The sequence below is a fragment of the Peromyscus leucopus genome, chromosome 3 (assembly GCF_004664715.2).
Source record: "Peromyscus leucopus breed LL Stock chromosome 3, UCI_PerLeu_2.1, whole genome shotgun sequence".
NCBI lineage: Eukaryota > Metazoa > Chordata > Mammalia > Rodentia > Cricetidae > Peromyscus > Peromyscus leucopus.
The window spans coordinates 127,575,766-127,593,461 of NC_051065.1; the positions used below are offsets into that span (position 1 = coordinate 127,575,766).

At 44.8% G+C, this 17,696-nt stretch overlaps 1 protein-coding gene across 2 annotated transcripts in view; it reads left to right on the forward strand.

The window, feature by feature from the left end:
* Positions 1-13,457, forward strand: part of Itpr2 (inositol 1,4,5-trisphosphate receptor type 2) — a 423,811-nt gene extending 410,354 nt beyond the window's left edge. For both annotated transcript variants that reach the window (XM_028891637.2, XM_028891638.2), the window contains 2 exons: positions 9,439-9,600; positions 10,127-13,457. In XM_028891637.2, the coding sequence (XP_028747470.1) occupies positions 9,439-9,600; positions 10,127-10,213 (249 nt within the window). In that variant the 3' untranslated portion in view covers positions 10,214-13,457. The remainder of the gene's footprint in view (positions 1-9,438; positions 9,601-10,126) is intronic.
* The last annotated feature ends 4,239 nt before the right edge of the window (positions 13,458-17,696 follow it).

Genomic DNA, 17,696 nt, shown 5'->3' on the forward strand with positions numbered 1-17,696 from the left:
TCTTGAACCTGCAATGCTTGTACCTCAGCTTCCGGAACAGCCAAGCGCCAATGTCTCCTTCAGACATGGAGAGCCGTTCAGGGAAGGCAGAGGAACAAAAGATTCCTGGCTCAGCCCCTCACCCTTCTGTGGCCTTGGGCAAATCATCTTAACTCTGTGTTGCAGTGAGATCATAGCAATTCCTGTTGAATGGAATGTGGGTATTGGCCATACGTGACTAAACTCCAGACACTCGGGAGGCAGGTGGGACTGGTCGCCCTGTTACAAGGTCAGAACTTCTTTCCCTTTAGCTTACACACAGTTGATGGTTCCTAAATGCTAACAGCCTTTTTAAAAGACCCAAACCATTCCCGTTACTTCTTAGTCTCATTCTGACATGGCAAAACATGTTCTTTATGTGGTACCAAGATTGTGGTCAATTCTGAATCAAGAGGGCTGGGGGCACCAGAGCCCTCCAATCATCCAGAAATGGAGTGAGTTCAGTGATACCTACCATCATCCACCGGGACACTCAGCCTTCTAGTCTGAGTACTGGATACACACACACACACACACACACACACACACACACACACACACACACACACATATGCTGAGCTTGGGCTCTGTGATTCAACGTTGCTTCTAGCCTTAACTCCGTGTGCTTGCTCATTTGCCAGGCTCAAGGCTATTTGCAGCAATGTGATTTTTAAAGCCTTTTTTTGCATTCACAGCTCATGAAATGCCAGGCTGGGAAAGGTATGGACACATCCAGAGAGACTTCTGGCTTCACAGAGAAGCAAACTGAGACTTGGAGAGAAAGAAACCCATTTGCCCCATACTGTAGATGATTAGGGCTATGAGGAGGACAATACCCAGCTGCCCCATCTCTTCCAGTGGTACCCTCCCATTGCACAACACTAGCTCTGCTCCTTGACTGGAAACATCACTTGAAAATGTCAAATGTGAGCAGCACACAGGTGATCTCTAAGCGATACTAACAGTGGAAGAAAATTGTTTTTTCACTTCTGTCTGTTGTTCCTCCAGTCTCCTAGACAGACAGACGATTACAAAAATGAGCCATAGCAAGAGGATTATGGATCCTAAATGAACATCTCAGAAATGACGAGTTCATCTATTAGTCTTGCATTTTAGAAACCTCTAGAAGATCTGCATGTCACTAAGTTATTAGGAGGATTAACCCTGCAGCCTACGAGTCTGGCAGCTAATGTACTTCCCTGACTTTAGGCTACCCTGTGGTCACATGTGTTCATTTTGGTGAAATGAGGAAATGATTTCGTATTGACTAACCAGCCTCAGCCTGGGAATCTAATAGCCATGTGCATGACCACGAGATGTGCCGTGTGAAGTGAAGTCAGACCACTGTGTTAGCCGGGGAGCACAGCACCGGTGGGCAGGCTGAGGAAGCCCTAGGCTACCAACAGGTGAACCCTGCAGGAAGCAGCAGGCCTGCAGTTCTGGCTTAGGGTCAGGTAACAACTCCACCCCCCACCCTCCCCCACCCTCGCCCACTCCCTACCCCCACCCCCACTCCCTGAGAGAGAAAAGGAAAATTCCTTGCAAAAAAATAAAGCAGAGATGGGGAGGGGTGGGGGGGTGTCTGGCTGTTTCGTCACAAACTGCTTTCAACAGAAAACAAAACAGCATATACAGTACTTGTGCTTAAGGTCGTTTTCATAAAAAGAACAAGCTGCATTGATTTTTAAAAACTTATATTTTAAATTTAATTTTCCTTTAAAAATTTGTAGTAGTTCATTGAGAGTTTTCCTAGAGATCTCAAGTAAGATCTGCAGTCCCTCGCATGTCTGCACAAGACCGGTCTGTCAGGACTCCATGGCGATCTATTCTCAGCTCTTTCAAGGCACCCATGCTTATGTCCATATTGGCTGCACCAGGTTGCAGTCCTCCAGCACAGAACACATGTCCCCACGCCCAATGTCCACACCACCGTTCGTCGTCATTTGTGTTTTTACCGTGGCCATTCTGACTGGGCTTCAATGAAATCTCAAAGTAGATTTAATTTGCTTTTCCTTGATGGCTATGGATGTTGAATATTTTTAAATGTTTCTCAGCTGTTTGCATTTTCTCTGAATGTTTAGTTTTGTGCCCCCATTTTAAAAATTAGGTTTTCTTAATGTTTAATTTTTGAGTTACTTGTATATTCTAGATATTAGCACTCCGTCAGATGTACATCTGGTAAAGATTTTTTCCCCTAATCTACAGACTGACTCTTCATTTGAGTAATAATACCCTTTGCTGTACAGAAACTTTTTAGTTTTATGAGGTCCCATTTGTTATTGGCATTAAAGCCTTCTACTATCAGGAAGCTATTCAGAAAGTCTTTTCTTATGCCAATGAGCTCAAGCCTATTTCCTACTTGCTCCCCTGTCAGATTCAGGGTATCTGGTCTTGGGTTGAAGTCCTTTAATCCCTTTGGAGGAGAGTTTCTTATAGGGTGAAAGATATGGGTTGAATTTCATTTGTCTACTGTAGCCATCCAGTTTTACAAGCATTTTTTGAAGATGCTCTCTTCTCTCCAATGTGTATTTGTTGGCTTTTGTCAAAAGTTGGGTGGATGTAGGAGTATGGGTTTATAGATGAGCCCTCATTTCTGGCCCATTCATCGATGAGTCTGTGTTAGTACCAGTGCCATGCGGCTTCATTGGGGTTTTTATAGAGATTGCATTAAACATGTGGCTTGATTTTGGTAGGGTGGCCATTTTCACAATACTAATCCTATTAACGTAGAAGCATGGGAGACCTTCCCACTTGCTGGTATCCTGTTCAGTTTCTTTTTTCCAGTCTCTCTTTTTTTTGTTGTTGTTGTACAGATATTTCACTTCTTTGGTTATACTTATTCTAAGATATTTTACTTTTCTTGAGGCTATTGTGGATGGTATTAGTTCCTTTATTTCTTTTTCAGTGCATTTGTTGTTTGTATATATGAAAGCTACTGATTTTTGTTTGTTAATTTGCTGAATTATTTATCAGGTGGAGGAGTTATCCGATGGAGTCTTCTGGATCTTTTACAGATAGAATCATATCTACAAATAGAGATTCTTTGACATAACCCTTGCGTCCACTCTATCTTCCTGCTCTAGCTAAGACTTTAAGCACTATGTTGGACAGGACTGGGCACAGGGGCTATGATTGTGCCCCTGGTTTTAGTGGATAGACTTGGAGTTTTTCTCTGTTTAGGATGTTGCTGGCTATGGGCTTCCTGAATGTTACCTTTATTATGCTGAGATTGTCCCCTGTATACCTAGTTTCTCTAGGATTTTTATTGCAAATGGATATTAGATTTTGTCAAAGGCCTTTTCTATAGCTAGAGAGATGATTCGGTGGTTTCTATTTGTGTGGTGGATTAAGTTTATTGAGCCATCCCTGCATCTCTGGGATGCAGCTGACTTGATCATGGCAGACAGTCTTTTTGATGTGTTCTTAAATTAGCTTTGTTTCATGTCTGTGTTTAGCAAAGATTCTGGTCCTAATTTTTTGTTGGGTCTTTGGTTTTTGATATCAGGACAATGTGGTCTCATGAAAGGAATTCAGAAATGTCCCTCCTTTTTTATTTTGTACTTTTATAGGTCAGTGTGAGGAGTATTGGTGTTGGCTCTTCTTTGAAGGTCTAGTAGAATTCTACAATGACCATATCTAAACTGTGCTTTTAGTTGGGAGATTTTTCATTACTGCTTCTATCTCAACAGGTGATTTGGGTCTGTTTAAATCATTTCCTTCTTTATTTAAGTTGGTCATATAGATCTAGGAATTCATCCATTTCTCTTACATTTCCCAGTTTGGTGAAATGCAGATTTTTAAAGTATATTTGAACTAGTCTCTGGATTTCTCCAGTGTCTGTTGTAGTGACTCCCTTTCTTCTCTAATTAATTTGGCTCCTCTCTAATTCTTTTGGTTACTTTAAGGGTTTATAATCTTGTCAATCTCTTCAAATAACTGTTTCATTGTTTATATTTATTTTCATTCTATGCCATTGATTTCAGCTGTGATTTTGAATATTTATTCCAGTCTATTTCTTTTGTTATTTGTTCTTATTTTTCTAGGGCCTTCAGGTGTATCTTTTAGTTTGAGATTTCTCAAAAAAAATTTTATGTAAGCATATAATACTGTAAACTTTCCTCATATGGTGGCTTTCATTGTGTCCTATAGATTTTGCGATGATGTTTTCATTTTTATTCAGTTTAAATTCCCTTCTCGATTTCTTTCTTTACTCAATTTTGATTCAGAAGTGTGTTATTTAGCTTCTAGAACTTTGTGTTCTTTCTGTCATTTCTATTATTGTTGATATCCAGCTTTATTTCATAGTTATTAGATAAAATTCAGAATGAGAGTTCAGCTTCCCTATATTTTTTGAGACTTGCATTATGTCCTAATATGTGGTCTGTTTTGTAGAAAAATCCCATAGGCTACAAAGAACAATATATATTCTTAATATTCAGATGGAATGTTCTGTAGATATGTTAGGTCTATTGATTTATGATGTCTTTGAACTTGAGTTTTCTTTTGCCAAATGACGTATATGTTCATTAGAATGGGGGATTGAAATCACCACCATCACTGTGGCAGGCTTCATCTGTGGTTTCAAATTTAGTAGTTTTTCTTTTATGAAATGTTGTGCCTTGTGCTTAGTTCATGTGTATTTAGGATTGTGCCTTGTGCTTAGGTCATGTGTATTTAGGATTGTACCCTATCTGTTGGGTTTCTCCTGAGTGAGGATAAAGTATGTCTATGTGTCTCTTCTGGTTAGTTTTGTCACATATTAGAATCCCTGTGCCACTCAGATCCTTTTCCCACCCTTTACCTTGAGGTGGTATCTGTCACTGGCCCAGAATCATGTTTCTTGGCGGCAGCAAAAAAGATGGATCCTGTTTTCTGATCCAGTCTGTTAGTTTGTTTCTATTTATTAGGGAATTGAGACCAAATTAATTTTATTATCAGTTAATAATAAGAGATATTATTGAATAATGTATAGTAATTTCTGTCATTTTGTTGATTTTATGGTATCCTCATTTGATTCAATGTTCTGGAATTGCATTTGTGTTTGCCTGTACATGTTTACCCTTTTCTTCAGATACAAATGTTCGTTCCAGTATCTTCCCTAGAGCAGGAGTAGTGGTCATAAATTAGATCTGAGACTTTTTCTGAGTACAGTAGTCCTCACTACCATCCACTGTTTTTCATAGCTTGTAGAACATGGGCCTAGTTCCTTCTGGATTTCAGTCTCCACTGGAAAATTTACTATTATTTCAATGGACCTATCTTTGTATGAGACTTGATTTTTTTCTTCTCACTTTCAATATCCTTTGTTTTGTATGTTTGGTGTTTTGACTATTATATGATGTGGGGAATTTCTTTTCTGGTCCTATCGATTTGGTGTTCTCTATGTCTCTTGGACCTTGATGAGCATCTCTTTTCTTAAATTATGGAATTTTTATTCTATAATTTTGTTGAAGATATTTTCTTTTCCTTCTATACTTATCATTCTCTAGATTTGATATTTTTAGAAAGTGAGGTCCCACACATTCTGTTTTGGGGGCTTGGAGGGGATTTGACATTTTCTTCAGTTGAATGGTCCAATTCCTCTTTGTCTTCAAGAGCTGATACTCTCTTCCACCTGATCCAATCTGTTGGTGAAAGTTTCCTCTGAACTTTTTGTTTGAATTCATGAATTTCTTTTCAAGCTTTATTTCATTTTAGCTTTTCTCCAGTGATTGTATCTCTTTACTCAATTTTGTTTTCATGGCTTGAGTTATTTCATCCAACTATATTTTTGCAGTCTTCAATTTGTCATTTATTCATCTCCTCTTTGAATCCTTTGATTTTTTTTTCTATTTGAATCCTTATCCTGTGTATCATCGAAGTCACCTTTCTCAGGGTACATTACAATGGCAGTACTAATTGGTAGTTCTTCATGTGTGAGGTGGGATCTGGGCATCTAGAGTAAGGTCATTGGTAGCGTTTATTGTAGACATCTTGTCTTCTGTGCTGAGTGGGTGGCTGAAGTTCTGTGACCCACCACACCTATTTGTCAGATGATTGACCAGCTGTATGGGGTGAAGGGCTCAGTCTTTGGGCAATTCAGTGTTGATGTTCAAACAAGTAGACGTGGCTCGAGCTCAGTGAGGTTTCCAAGCCCAGAGCAGACTCTGTAAAGTTACAAGATGCTCATAGCCAAGTTTCAGGGTCAGAACTTTTCTACAGGTACTAGGGGAGTTGGGCATGCTAGTTTTGAATCCCTGTGTGAAGAATGAGGTGACGGGAGGCAGGCACAGGGCATGCCATCCTCATACCTGTTGCAGGAGTTGCAGATGTGGTTATAGTGACCCTCCTTGGGAGGAGGGTAAATCTTAAGATTATGGGTGTGGGTAGAGTTGGCAGTGTAAATCTAGTGCCTGCCTAGAGAAGAGGTCAGGTGCAGCAGAGATGGGTGGAATTGGAGGTAAAAGTCTAGACTCCCTGCCTAGGGAGAGGGGACAAGGAATCTCAGCATTTCTTCATTTTAAACATTGGAAAATTACCTATATATCTTCATTTCAGATTATGGTCAATTGATAGACAGGTAGAGGGAGAAATATGTCAAACAGAGTAACCAGAAATACCCAAAGGGGCTAAAAAGAGAGACTCGAACCCAGAGGACAGGAACAGACCATCTTTCCTCCCTGGCACCTCCTGGCCTTTGTCATCTGTGACCGCCTGTGGGTTGGAAAAGCGCGAGGCCCACGCTGGGTGTGGCTTCCATTGTTTCCCAGTGCCTAGCACGGGCCCAGGAATTACAAGCGGGAATTATGAAAGGGGTGAGTGAACAAAGGGGCTAATGCAGACAGAGTGGAGAATGAGAGTCCCGTGGCCCAGGCAGCTCCAGCAGAATCTGCTGAGAGAGAGGCTGCCATTGTTTCCTCAAAAGCAGGCAGCCTTGGACATGACAGCTCCCGCCAGCCTGCAGGAGCCTTTCTGTGGAGATGGTTTCACAAACCTGTCTTCTGTCTGCCTGATCCTGGAAGGGCTATCTTCCCCTTCCCTCACTCGGGCCATTAATTGCTGCGTCTCCTGATATCATCTGACCCTGTGTCACCTGATACACCCCAACACTTCTGCCCCGGAGGAACTCCCTTTCTTCCAAGTCACATGTGTCCCATTATCCTTTTATCCCCACGGCCTTCCTGTCTCTTCTCACCCTCTTGTAGTCCCTGCACTCCTCTTTATGTATGCATGCATAGATATGTAAGAATCTAAATTTAACTAGATTCCTCCTATGACAGAAAACAACCTGTTTATCTCTATAAATCTCAAATGTATCTATTTGAATCTGGATTATTTCTCTTAATAGTCTCAGTGCCACCCATTTCCCTGAAATGCCTACATTGTTCACAGACACAAAGGACAACGACATCATCAGCCTTCATTTCAATCCCCTCAGCGCTCCCTGCCCGGCTCCTCTCCCACAATCCCTTCTGGTGGCCACCTGTTTCCCACCCCAGAAGAAGAGCTGGTAAACTCTGGGACTCTGACAGGAAGAAGTGATCACCTTAGCCTCTGAGCAAAAGGCAGTTTTTGAGCCCCACTCTCCTCTCATAGCTGGTAGCGGCAGAGAGGATGTCTCTCTGGTGCGTTCATCTCAGATGTCGGCTGGCTCAGACTGCCCAAAAGCAACTGAGCCACCCCACTGATTAGCTGGTCAGCTTCAGGATGACATCAGGGACTCTGCACGATTCATCCTAAGAATCACTGTGGCAGAAAAAGGATGATGTAGAGTTAGTGCCTATCAAGGCCCAGGATGGTGCTTGCTGCCAAAGCTGAGGATCTGAGTTTGATCCCCAGGACCCGTGGTATAAGGAAAGCACTGACTCTGGCCATTTGTCCTCTGATACACACACACACACACACACACACACACACACACACACACACACACACGAGCGAGTGTGACTTTGATCCCTAAATACCTGACTGTAGGTGGGGTAGGACTCACTGAATACATCTGTCACTCTGAAATTCATAGAAAGTGATGACCCTCAATCTCTTTCCTGCCACTGGAGATAGGGCACCATGTGTCACACGTGTGTCAACAAGCCACGCCAATGATGAGAAAGGTCAAGATGGAAATGGCAGTACAGACACCTCTTCCCACTGCACTCTTGACAAAGAGCTGGCTCTGACAGCCCTGTGGTTGGGAGCCCCAGGCAGAGTTTTCTCAGGACTAACCTGGGAATTGTAAGCAAGAGGCTCCCTGCAAGGGTGACAGGAAGGTACTCAGAAGCAGTCGGGTAGGTGGGGACATAACCCCATGGTCTTCGGTTCCTGGCTATGTCATGGGGAATTAACCTGCTGGAGATGGGCGGACACCTTACAATTTACAGAGTGAATGAAGATTGAAAAATATATGCTCAGTTACTCACATCAACTCTATGGTGTTCACCACTTAGGCAGAGTTTTTGAGACTTATGGGTGTCTACCACATGGGACACACCCAGGTTGCCCAGAAAATAGCAGAAGTGGCACCAGCATTGCCATCTGGGGAAGTTCCCCCACTGTAATACAGTGCTTCCAAAGGAGACAGACAGCATAACCCCAGGCCGTGCCCTTCCACTCCCCTCGTCCCCACGTGGAGCTGGAGGCCACAGAACTGGTAAAGAACCCCAGCAGAGGGCGTGGGCAGGACCCCAGCATGGGTGACGTGGGCAGGACCCCAGCATGGGTGACGTGGGCAGGACCCCAGCATGGGTGACGTGGGCAGGAACCCAGCATGGGTGACGTGGGCAGGACCCCAGCATGGGTGGCGTGGGCAGGACCCCAGCATGGGTGACGTGGGCAGGACCCCAGCATGGGTGACGTGGGCAGGACCCCAGCATGGGTGACGTGGGCAGGACCCCAGCATGGGTGACGTGGGCAGGACCCCAGCATGGGTGACGTGGGCAGGACCCCAGCATGGGTGGCTGGCACGGAGACCTTTCTTCTACCAACCTCCGATTCGGGAGCAGTTATGCCCCGCCTACACCCCACACGCTTGGATCTGTTCTTGCTGCCATCAGACCCATTCAGTCACTGGATGCCCACAGGCTACTTCATCCAGGACCACCTGGGAGCCTGGAAGAAGTCATTGTTGAGGTTGGTCCGTAGGACCAACCCTGCCTCTTCCTGCCCCTGGCCAGAGAAGCATCTTTTGGTGTATATCCTGAGAGACACTGAGTTTGGGGTTTTATTTGAGATAGTCCTGCTTTGTAGCCCAGGCTGGCCTGAAATTCACTATTTAGAACTCCAAGGCCAGCTCCTGCCTCAGCTTCCAGAGTGTTAGGATTACAGATGTTCACCACCATGCCCAAGTGAGACACTGATTTAAATTTCAATAGCCAGAAATACTCTTTGTAGTGCCCCTGGCTCCCAGCACACTCACTTCCTGGCTCTGCATTTATTTTCTTTCAGGAGAAGAATTTGGACTGGTTTCCTCGGATGCGAGCCATGTCACTTGTCAGCAATGAAGGTGACAGTGAGCAAAATGAGATCCGGAACCTGCAGGAGAAGCTGGAGTCCACCATGAGTCTGGTGAAGCAGCTGTCTGGGCAGCTGGCAGAGCTGAAGGAGCAGGTCAGTGAGCCGGGGCTAGAGCCCCTACGGCTGTGAGCAGGGAACCCAGAGAACTCCTAACCTGTGCCATGCAATGGCAGCTCCGCACGCAGGGACTCCCCCACCCGCTGTGCGGCATTTCTCACTCTGCAGAAAGACAGAGGGACCCCTTTGCTCTTGGTGATTGATCCTATTTCCTGCCTGGCTCCTTGCAAAGGTAGTTTTCATTACTAGCTAAGGTCCTGATCAACCCTTTCATCATATGATATCCTTAGTACTCATAAGACATATCACCAGGCCCCTTGGTAACTATTAAATGATTCCAGCAACAGTGATAAGAATGAAACAGATATGTTCCAAACATCCCGTTTCCTAACCATGGAGAGAAGAGTTGCTCTTTCTTCTCACCTCTATTTCTGGTAATTTACCTTTTAAAATAAATGCTTTTGTGGTGAATATATCCTGTGTGGAACCTGACAGTGGGTTCTTGGGGGAAGAATCCACAAAAGCAGCTGAAGGCACGCTCGCGCTCTCTCTCTCTCCCCAGATGACAGAACAAAGGAAGAACAAGCAGAGGCTGGGCTTCCTCGGGTCAAACACACCCCATGTGAACCATCACATGCCACCACACTGACACCATGGGGGCACGCCGTGACCAGCCTTTCATCAGATGCCTGCCTCATCGCTGAAGGAAGGATGGAGATGGGGGAGCAAACAGTGGCTATTGTTGAAAAGCTAAAAACAGCCAAGTGCCAAGACGCTGAGCCATTTAGCTTCCAGAACAATCCGTAACTGTGTTTTCACGCTTGAGAAGACTCAAGCTAAAAAACAGCGCAGGGCACAGACTCTACAGGGCGCAGGAAGCGACCGGACTGCGGGGAGTGGGGAGTGGGGGTGGGGGAGCAGCAGTCTCCCTCTGCTCAATCGATAGGCCTTGGACTTGTCTCACACGCTGACTGCAGCCTCTGTCATGGCTGGCTGGAATTTATTGCTTCGGATTGCAGCACACAGGTCAGACAGGAAGCCACACTTTGGTGGCTGAGTCTGACTAAGAAAAAATTTAAGAGATTAAAAACAAAACAGGAGTTGAAAAAGATATCTCATTAAGCTTCCAAACCTTACATATTATCAGACAGTTTCTTCATGACATAAAACTTGAGGGGCTCAGAGCTCTGCACGCTTGGTGCTTTAGAGTTCACACCTCACACACTGAAAAGATAACTGGAGCAGAGTCGCTTTTTCCAGGATTCTGTGCAGGGCTGCACAGAGGAAGTTCATAGAACATGGCTAAGAACATGCTTAAGGTCACGTGACCATGAAAGAGCTGCTTGAGTGGGGAATAGTGTTGAGTGCAGATGCTATTGCAATACACAGGTGTTGACAAAGGAAGCACTCACCGTGACCATGAACACAGACTTACTGTGGTGGTTTTGCCTTTTAGAAGCATGGATTCGTATTTGTGGTGCTTGAGGACCTGAGTGTTTCTATGCCTGCAGCTATGAGAAGGAAATCTGAGAAGACATTGAATATATAAGGATGTGCAGAATTTCAATGGCATATTTATGGCTGTTACAGTAACAGCTTTTCAAAGTGTAGGCAGATCATAATTCCTTCCCCCAAACTGTTTTAATGTTGTCTTGCAAGGGAGAAAATAACCTAGATGGGTAGATTATTTTTGGAGACTATTTTAGGCATTAGAGCCGAATGGAGACGAAAACTGCCAGCCATGACACTACATTCAGAGCCAGGCTTCTCAGATGGACCCTCGGGCCTCCAGATTCCTTAAACTCGCAGCCACCAAAGGCCACATGGGGTTTGTTACAACTTTTAAAGCTTTAGAGTGCTTCAATACAATTTTAGCTGTTGGCTCCTAAAAAGAAAATTCAAATCCTGGGTCTACGCAGACTCACTGTGCAGGCGAGAAGGCTGAGTAGGCCTTCCTTCTACTTCACAGGGGTAGCCTGGGACCCAGTGCGGTGCACTAAATTTACTGGCACTCAGCCACCACACACTAAAACTGGCCTAAATTAAGAAATGATCTTGGACAGGACAGCCTGAAGTTGGAGGATGCTGACACCGTGACCTCAGCTGTTTTGACCCTTGTCAGAGATCTGCTGCAGTTACCCTTAATTCTTTGCTAAAACTTTAAACTATAATCACAAACTTTTTTCTAGTGGTGTCACCAAAATTAGACTAAGGCAGCCATTTTTAAAACCTAATGCCATCAATGCTGTGTGGTCTTTGATAAAAGTGCGGTATGCTGTGTGGTCTGTGCTAAAAGTGTGGTATGCTGTGTGGTGTGACCTAACGTCCGAGCCTTACAGCAGCTGCCTGTCTGACACTGCGTTTTCTCCAGTGGGAAAAATCCAGAAGAGATTTCACCTAATAAGACTCTCACTATGTCGATTATTGTTTTTTAGCTGCATTTTTCTTTCTTTCCTCTCTGCAAGATTAAAGATTATAAAACAAAATTTAAAAAAGCAAATGAAGCAAAAGGCACCTTCTAGGACATTGAATTCATAAAGATATTAAAACAGGAAATTTGATGTCTGGTAAGAGTTTACATTTGTTATGTGTGTTTGTTAATGCAACTGGATTGTTTGAAGTTGAGTGTACTTGGTATTCTCATATGTATATAACAATATTAAAAACACAGTCACCTCTGACTTCTATGCTAGGGAGGTTTTTTTTAATATTTAGGTTATTAAAATCCATATTGGTTAAAAGTCACAGTTTCCACTGAATAGTATTTTTAATTTACAGAGGGTTTGCTCCCCTGTGGGCTCCATTCTGAGGCTCGAGTTTAATGAAGGATATCTTCTAATTAAAACCATTGTATAAGAGTAGAGATCCACACTGTCTAGAGAGATAATATTGACCAGTTGTCTGCATGCAAAGATGGTATTTTCTACTCTTTAGGAAGTTAACTTACAAAAGGGCTTATTTTCCTAAATCTACTGTTTCTTTTCCTGTGGATAAAGATCACGCTATTTGGTAGGCTGTTGATAATTTCAGGAAGCTAATTCATTCAACTCAGAGCTGATACTGTGATCCCTGTATTTCCAGCTCACAGCTCAGGCTTTCGACTGTCACTTAATTACAAACTGTAATGTGGTGTGACTCCATCCCTGGGACTGAGTAAGGAGGTCTGGGAGTTGTTGATGAAGACTTTACTTCCCAGGATGCCATCTAACCGAAAGGAGCAGGCAGAGCTCAGCTTCAGGGACCCAGTAGATTGAGTAGGTAAACAATGCTTAGGAGAGATGACTTCACAACTCAGAACCATAAACATGCAGATAGCCACACCGTGTGGAGGAGTAACCATCTGGTTACTCCTGACAGCTGTTTCAAAGCTTTAGTGCCATGTTCTAGCCTGGAGACCCCTTCCAAACTAGTGTGAGATGCAGTGCAGTTAGCCATGGAGGGAGCAGGCCTCTTCAACCCAGACACATGGCTGCGGGAGCCAGGTGAAGAGCTAGCTGAGCTGTGCGCATCCCTGAGACTCCTGCCCTGAGCAGGGGTGGGGAGGTGGTGTAAGCCTTGCTAAGCTCTCTATTTTCAAAATTTGATAGTTAATTCCAGATTTTAGAAAATACCGGAGGCCACTTAGGCCCTCTACCCACTCATCTGCTGCTGCCTTTGACATCAGGATTGATAAAACTGCCATGTAGGAGACAGCACAGTGCTAAACCCAAGCAGAACTCTGCACGCAGCTCTAGGGTCACCTCTAGCTGGAGTGTTCCCACAGACTTGAAAGTGGATTCTCCTTCCTCTGGCAAGAGAAAATGTCTATATTGTCTTTTAAAAAGGTGATATGAGCATGCTGTCAAGGCTGCATAACTTATTAGTTAATATTAATAAAAAGAATTTGCATCTTATGTGTGCCTCATTCACTTCTTGCCATGTTTCTGAAAAATAGCTACTGGTGTGGAAGGGCATCATAATTATTGCTATTTTACATAGCAAGAGAAAAAAAAAAGTATGATTGAGAGTATATGGACCCAGGTGACCCAATGAGCCCAGGGTTTATTGGGAACTGGCCAAATCTTCAGTTTTCTCACAGGTTCTAATGTATCTACACTTTAGATTCCCAGAAGCACTCTGTGGAGTCAGATCCGTTGGCTATCTTGGGATCTCTCAGTCTTAATATCTGCTGTCCCCAAGGACAGGTCTTCTTATATCCAATGTTCTCAACCTGTGGGTTCTGACCTGGGAGTCCATCGACCTTTTCACAGGGGTCTCCTAAGACCACCCTGCATATCAGACATTTACAATTCATAACAGTAGCAAAATTACAGTTATGAAGTAGTAACGAAATGATTTTTTGGTTGGGGGTCACCACAGCATGAAAAACTGTATTAAAGGGCTGCAGCCTTGGGAAGGTTGAGAACCACTGTCCCAGGACAAAACTCAGCCTCTGCCAGCTGAAGTCGCCCGGGTGGTGTGAATCACATGCAATCTATGAATAGAGTGCTTTGCCGTGCGTGTTTTCCAGTTCCTGGAAGCAGTGTGGCAAGGCCTGCTTTGATTTGCTCCAGTCAGAGGAAAGGTGGCTTGGAGGATGGGAAGTGAGTTCCTCTTCCAGTGAGAGGGATTGGCACCCACAGGAGGACTGTGCAAGCAGAGGGAGGTGTGGTCAAGTCTCAGGCCACAGCCTTTGTCTGGTCGACTGCGTGTTTTGAGGAAGTCTCTGGAGGACTTCTGTTCATAAAATAACCCCAGGCTAGAAGCTGGGCAACAGTGTCTCCTGTGGCCCTCCCCACCACTGGAGAGGCCACAGCATCCTAAGAGTCTGTGGCACACAGACAGCCAAGACAGGAGTAGGTCTTACTGAAATCCTCTGGTGGTTTTTGTCTTTGTTTTGGAGGGGGGGTGTGGAGGGTGGGGGTGGGGCGGGATTCACTTTGTAGCCCTAGCTGGCCTGAACCTCACAATGTAGACCAAGCAGCTTCAAACTCAGATCTCGCAGCTTATGCTTCCCTGGCACTGGAATTAAAGGGGTGCCTCACTGCATCTAGCATGTTCTGTTTCACTGGTGCTTCAGGCAAATCTTACTTAAAAGCCTCACAAATAAGGATTTCCCTGGTCCAGCGCCTTCATCAGGGCTGGCTCATGGAACTTGTTTGTAACAGAGGCAAGCTACTGAAGCTACTCTCTGCTCTAACCCCTGCCTTTGGCTTTGTGTTATTAAAAATCTTCATTTTGGGCAACCATAGACTCCTTTTTGTACATCGACACCTTTTTCCTCACTTCTTTTAACATGACTCAAATGCTTTATATCTCGTCCTCTCTGCAGTATATGAAATAAAATTCTTTGTCATACTGTAAAATAAGGTCTGGTTATATAACATATGAATACTAATTATTGTCTTAGCAGAGAACCAAAATAACTATGGATAACATGGCCTGAGAGATTTATTGTGGGGTTAGACGTCATAGGTAATATAAGGGTGATAAACTTTAGGGCAGGCTGATGCATCTGGCCCTGACAGGGTGTCTGAAGCCATTGTCAGTCAGTGAGGCTGGCAGATGGCCAGAAGGCCTGGGTTTGGAGCAGAGTAGATTCGGGACAAGCTGCAGATCAGGAAGGCAAACTAGACTTTGCATCTATCGTGTAGGTGACGTAAAAACGAAGCTGGCACCCTCCCCATGGACTCTCGTGCTTCCAGCCCAGGACTAGAGGGTAACAAAGGAGGTGGTCCACTGAGGCCTGGAGAGCCCAAGGCCAGTTGACAGCCAGCATGTGAGCCAAGAGACTAGCGTAAGCCATTGGGACACCTGTCACCTGCTCCTTCCAAACTAAGTGACCACTGCTTCGTGCCATCCATTATCCAAATTTTATGAAAATATCTCCTGTAAACAACCTTATAAACAAGGGAAATCTAGCAAGTGTTACTTCAGCTTAGCTAAATTCACATAACCCCAAATCATCACTCCCCTAGATTTCATGTCCACTAACAATGACTGATGCTTAGTTTTAATTGACAGTCTAGGATGACCTGGGAATAGAGTCTCAATGAAGGAATGTCTAGGTCAGGTTGGCCAGGCATGTGGAAGGGGTGTTTCATCGATTGCATTAGTTGAGATGGGAAGATCTGTTTTGGGTAGTACCATTCCCTAGGCTGGGAGAGGAGAAAGCATGCATACAGTCATTGCTCTTGGTTCCTGATTATGGACGTGGTAGGACCCATTTTCTCAAGCTCCAGCCACTGTGGTTTCCCTGCTGTGATGGTCCAGAAGCTGGAACTACAAGTGACAATAAACAAGACAGTTATCACAGCAACTGGAAAGGAAGCTAATACCATGATACCACTCACCTCCCAGCATGCAGTTTGGCTAATTCTGACCAATGGGTACAAGTGCAACGGACAAACTGTGGCAGCTGTCCTATGCTACTTCCAGTTCCTGCCTACTGCATCAACCACAGAGGCCAAGACAAACCAGCCTAAACCTCAGAGCCCTGAAGACAAAATGAGCTTTCACACACTGAGCACAGAAATAGAAGGGGTTTTCTCTTTGTGTGTGTGTGTGTGTGTGTGTGTGTGTGTGTGTGTGTGTGTGTTGTTGTTGTTGCTGTTGTTGTTAAAGAAATTATATTTGGGGCTTATAACTTGTTTCAAAACTCAGCCTAGATAACTGTCTTAGTCGCTGTCCTACTGCCGTGAAGAGACACCATGACCACGGCAACTCCTTTGAAGGAAAGCATTTCATTGGGGCTGGCTTACAGCTTCAGAGGTTTAGTCCACTATCGGCATGGTGGGAAGCATGGTGGCATGCAGGCAGACACAGTGTGGAAAAGGATCTAGGAGTTCTACATCTGGATCTGCATGCAGCAGGAAGACAGAGACACCAGGCCTGGCTTGAACATTTGAAACCCCAAAGCCCACCTCTAGTGACACACCTCCTCCAACAAGGCCACCCCTACTGACCCCTGGCAAGGTGCACTATTCCCTGGTGACCAAGCACTCAAATCTAGGAGCTTATGGGGGCTCCACCACACTAATGCAGATATATAAGGCACCGAAAACTTAACTGAAGCTTGTATTGATAGGAATTCCGACCACGCCCATGGTAGTGCATGCCGGGTGAGACACATAGTCATCTCTGCCTAGTCATTTCCGGGTCATACATCCTGTGTGACCCATGCCTCATGGTTATGAGGTGATGTAGTCACACGGACGTGACCACGTGATCTCTGCGTGTGAGCCTGTGTGCGCAGGTGCGTCCTGGCCTTTATAAGGCGGTGCCATGTTTCCCCATGTCTCTCTCTCTGCACCTCTCTATCTGTGTTTCCTCTCTGCCAGGCCTGGTTCCTTCCTGTGATGTTACAGGAAGCAGAGGTTGAGAGAAGCAAGAATCTTGCCACAATTAGCCAACAGCTAGTGATCAGTCAGTTGTCAGTAGACCTCATTAGTTTCAGCCATGGTTACTAGTTGCATACGATTGTGGTACAGTCTGCACTTCATTTTCAGATATGCCACAACTCCGTGGGTTTTATGGTTTTCAGTAGGAAGCCAGTGGTTGCCCATGAGATGGTTCAAAAGGTAAAGTGTTTGCCAGGAAGCCAGTTGAGCTGAGTTCAACACCTGGGACCACATGAAAAGCAAGAACTAACTGCTGGAAGGCATTCTCTGACCTCTCATACACTCCACGGCTTGCCTGTGCCCACATATACATTCATACACACACGCACAAATGCTTAAACAGGAAGTTGAGATATGCCAGGCTCTGGTATTTGACAAGACAGTTCCATCTCTTGGCTAAAAGAGATGGTATAACCAACTGGGTACCGTGTATCTCCACACACTGAATAAAAACCTACAGGCTGCATCTGACTCCCAGAACCTCTAGACTCTGTGGAAACAGAACGCAACTTTACAGGATGGCATTCTGGACACTGAATGCAGGACACCAGGACTTGAATGTATCAAGTTACCTCAGGCAACAGGAAGTAGGGAAATGGTCTTCCCCAGACAGCCCTGATCTAGGGCAATAGGGAGGTGGCACTGAATAGACCCACTTAGGAGGGGGTATCATAAAGAGTCAAATTTCAGCCAAACTTAGAAGTCAGTCTGCCATGGTGGGTATGCCACTGAGGCTTAGAGAGAAGGCGGAAG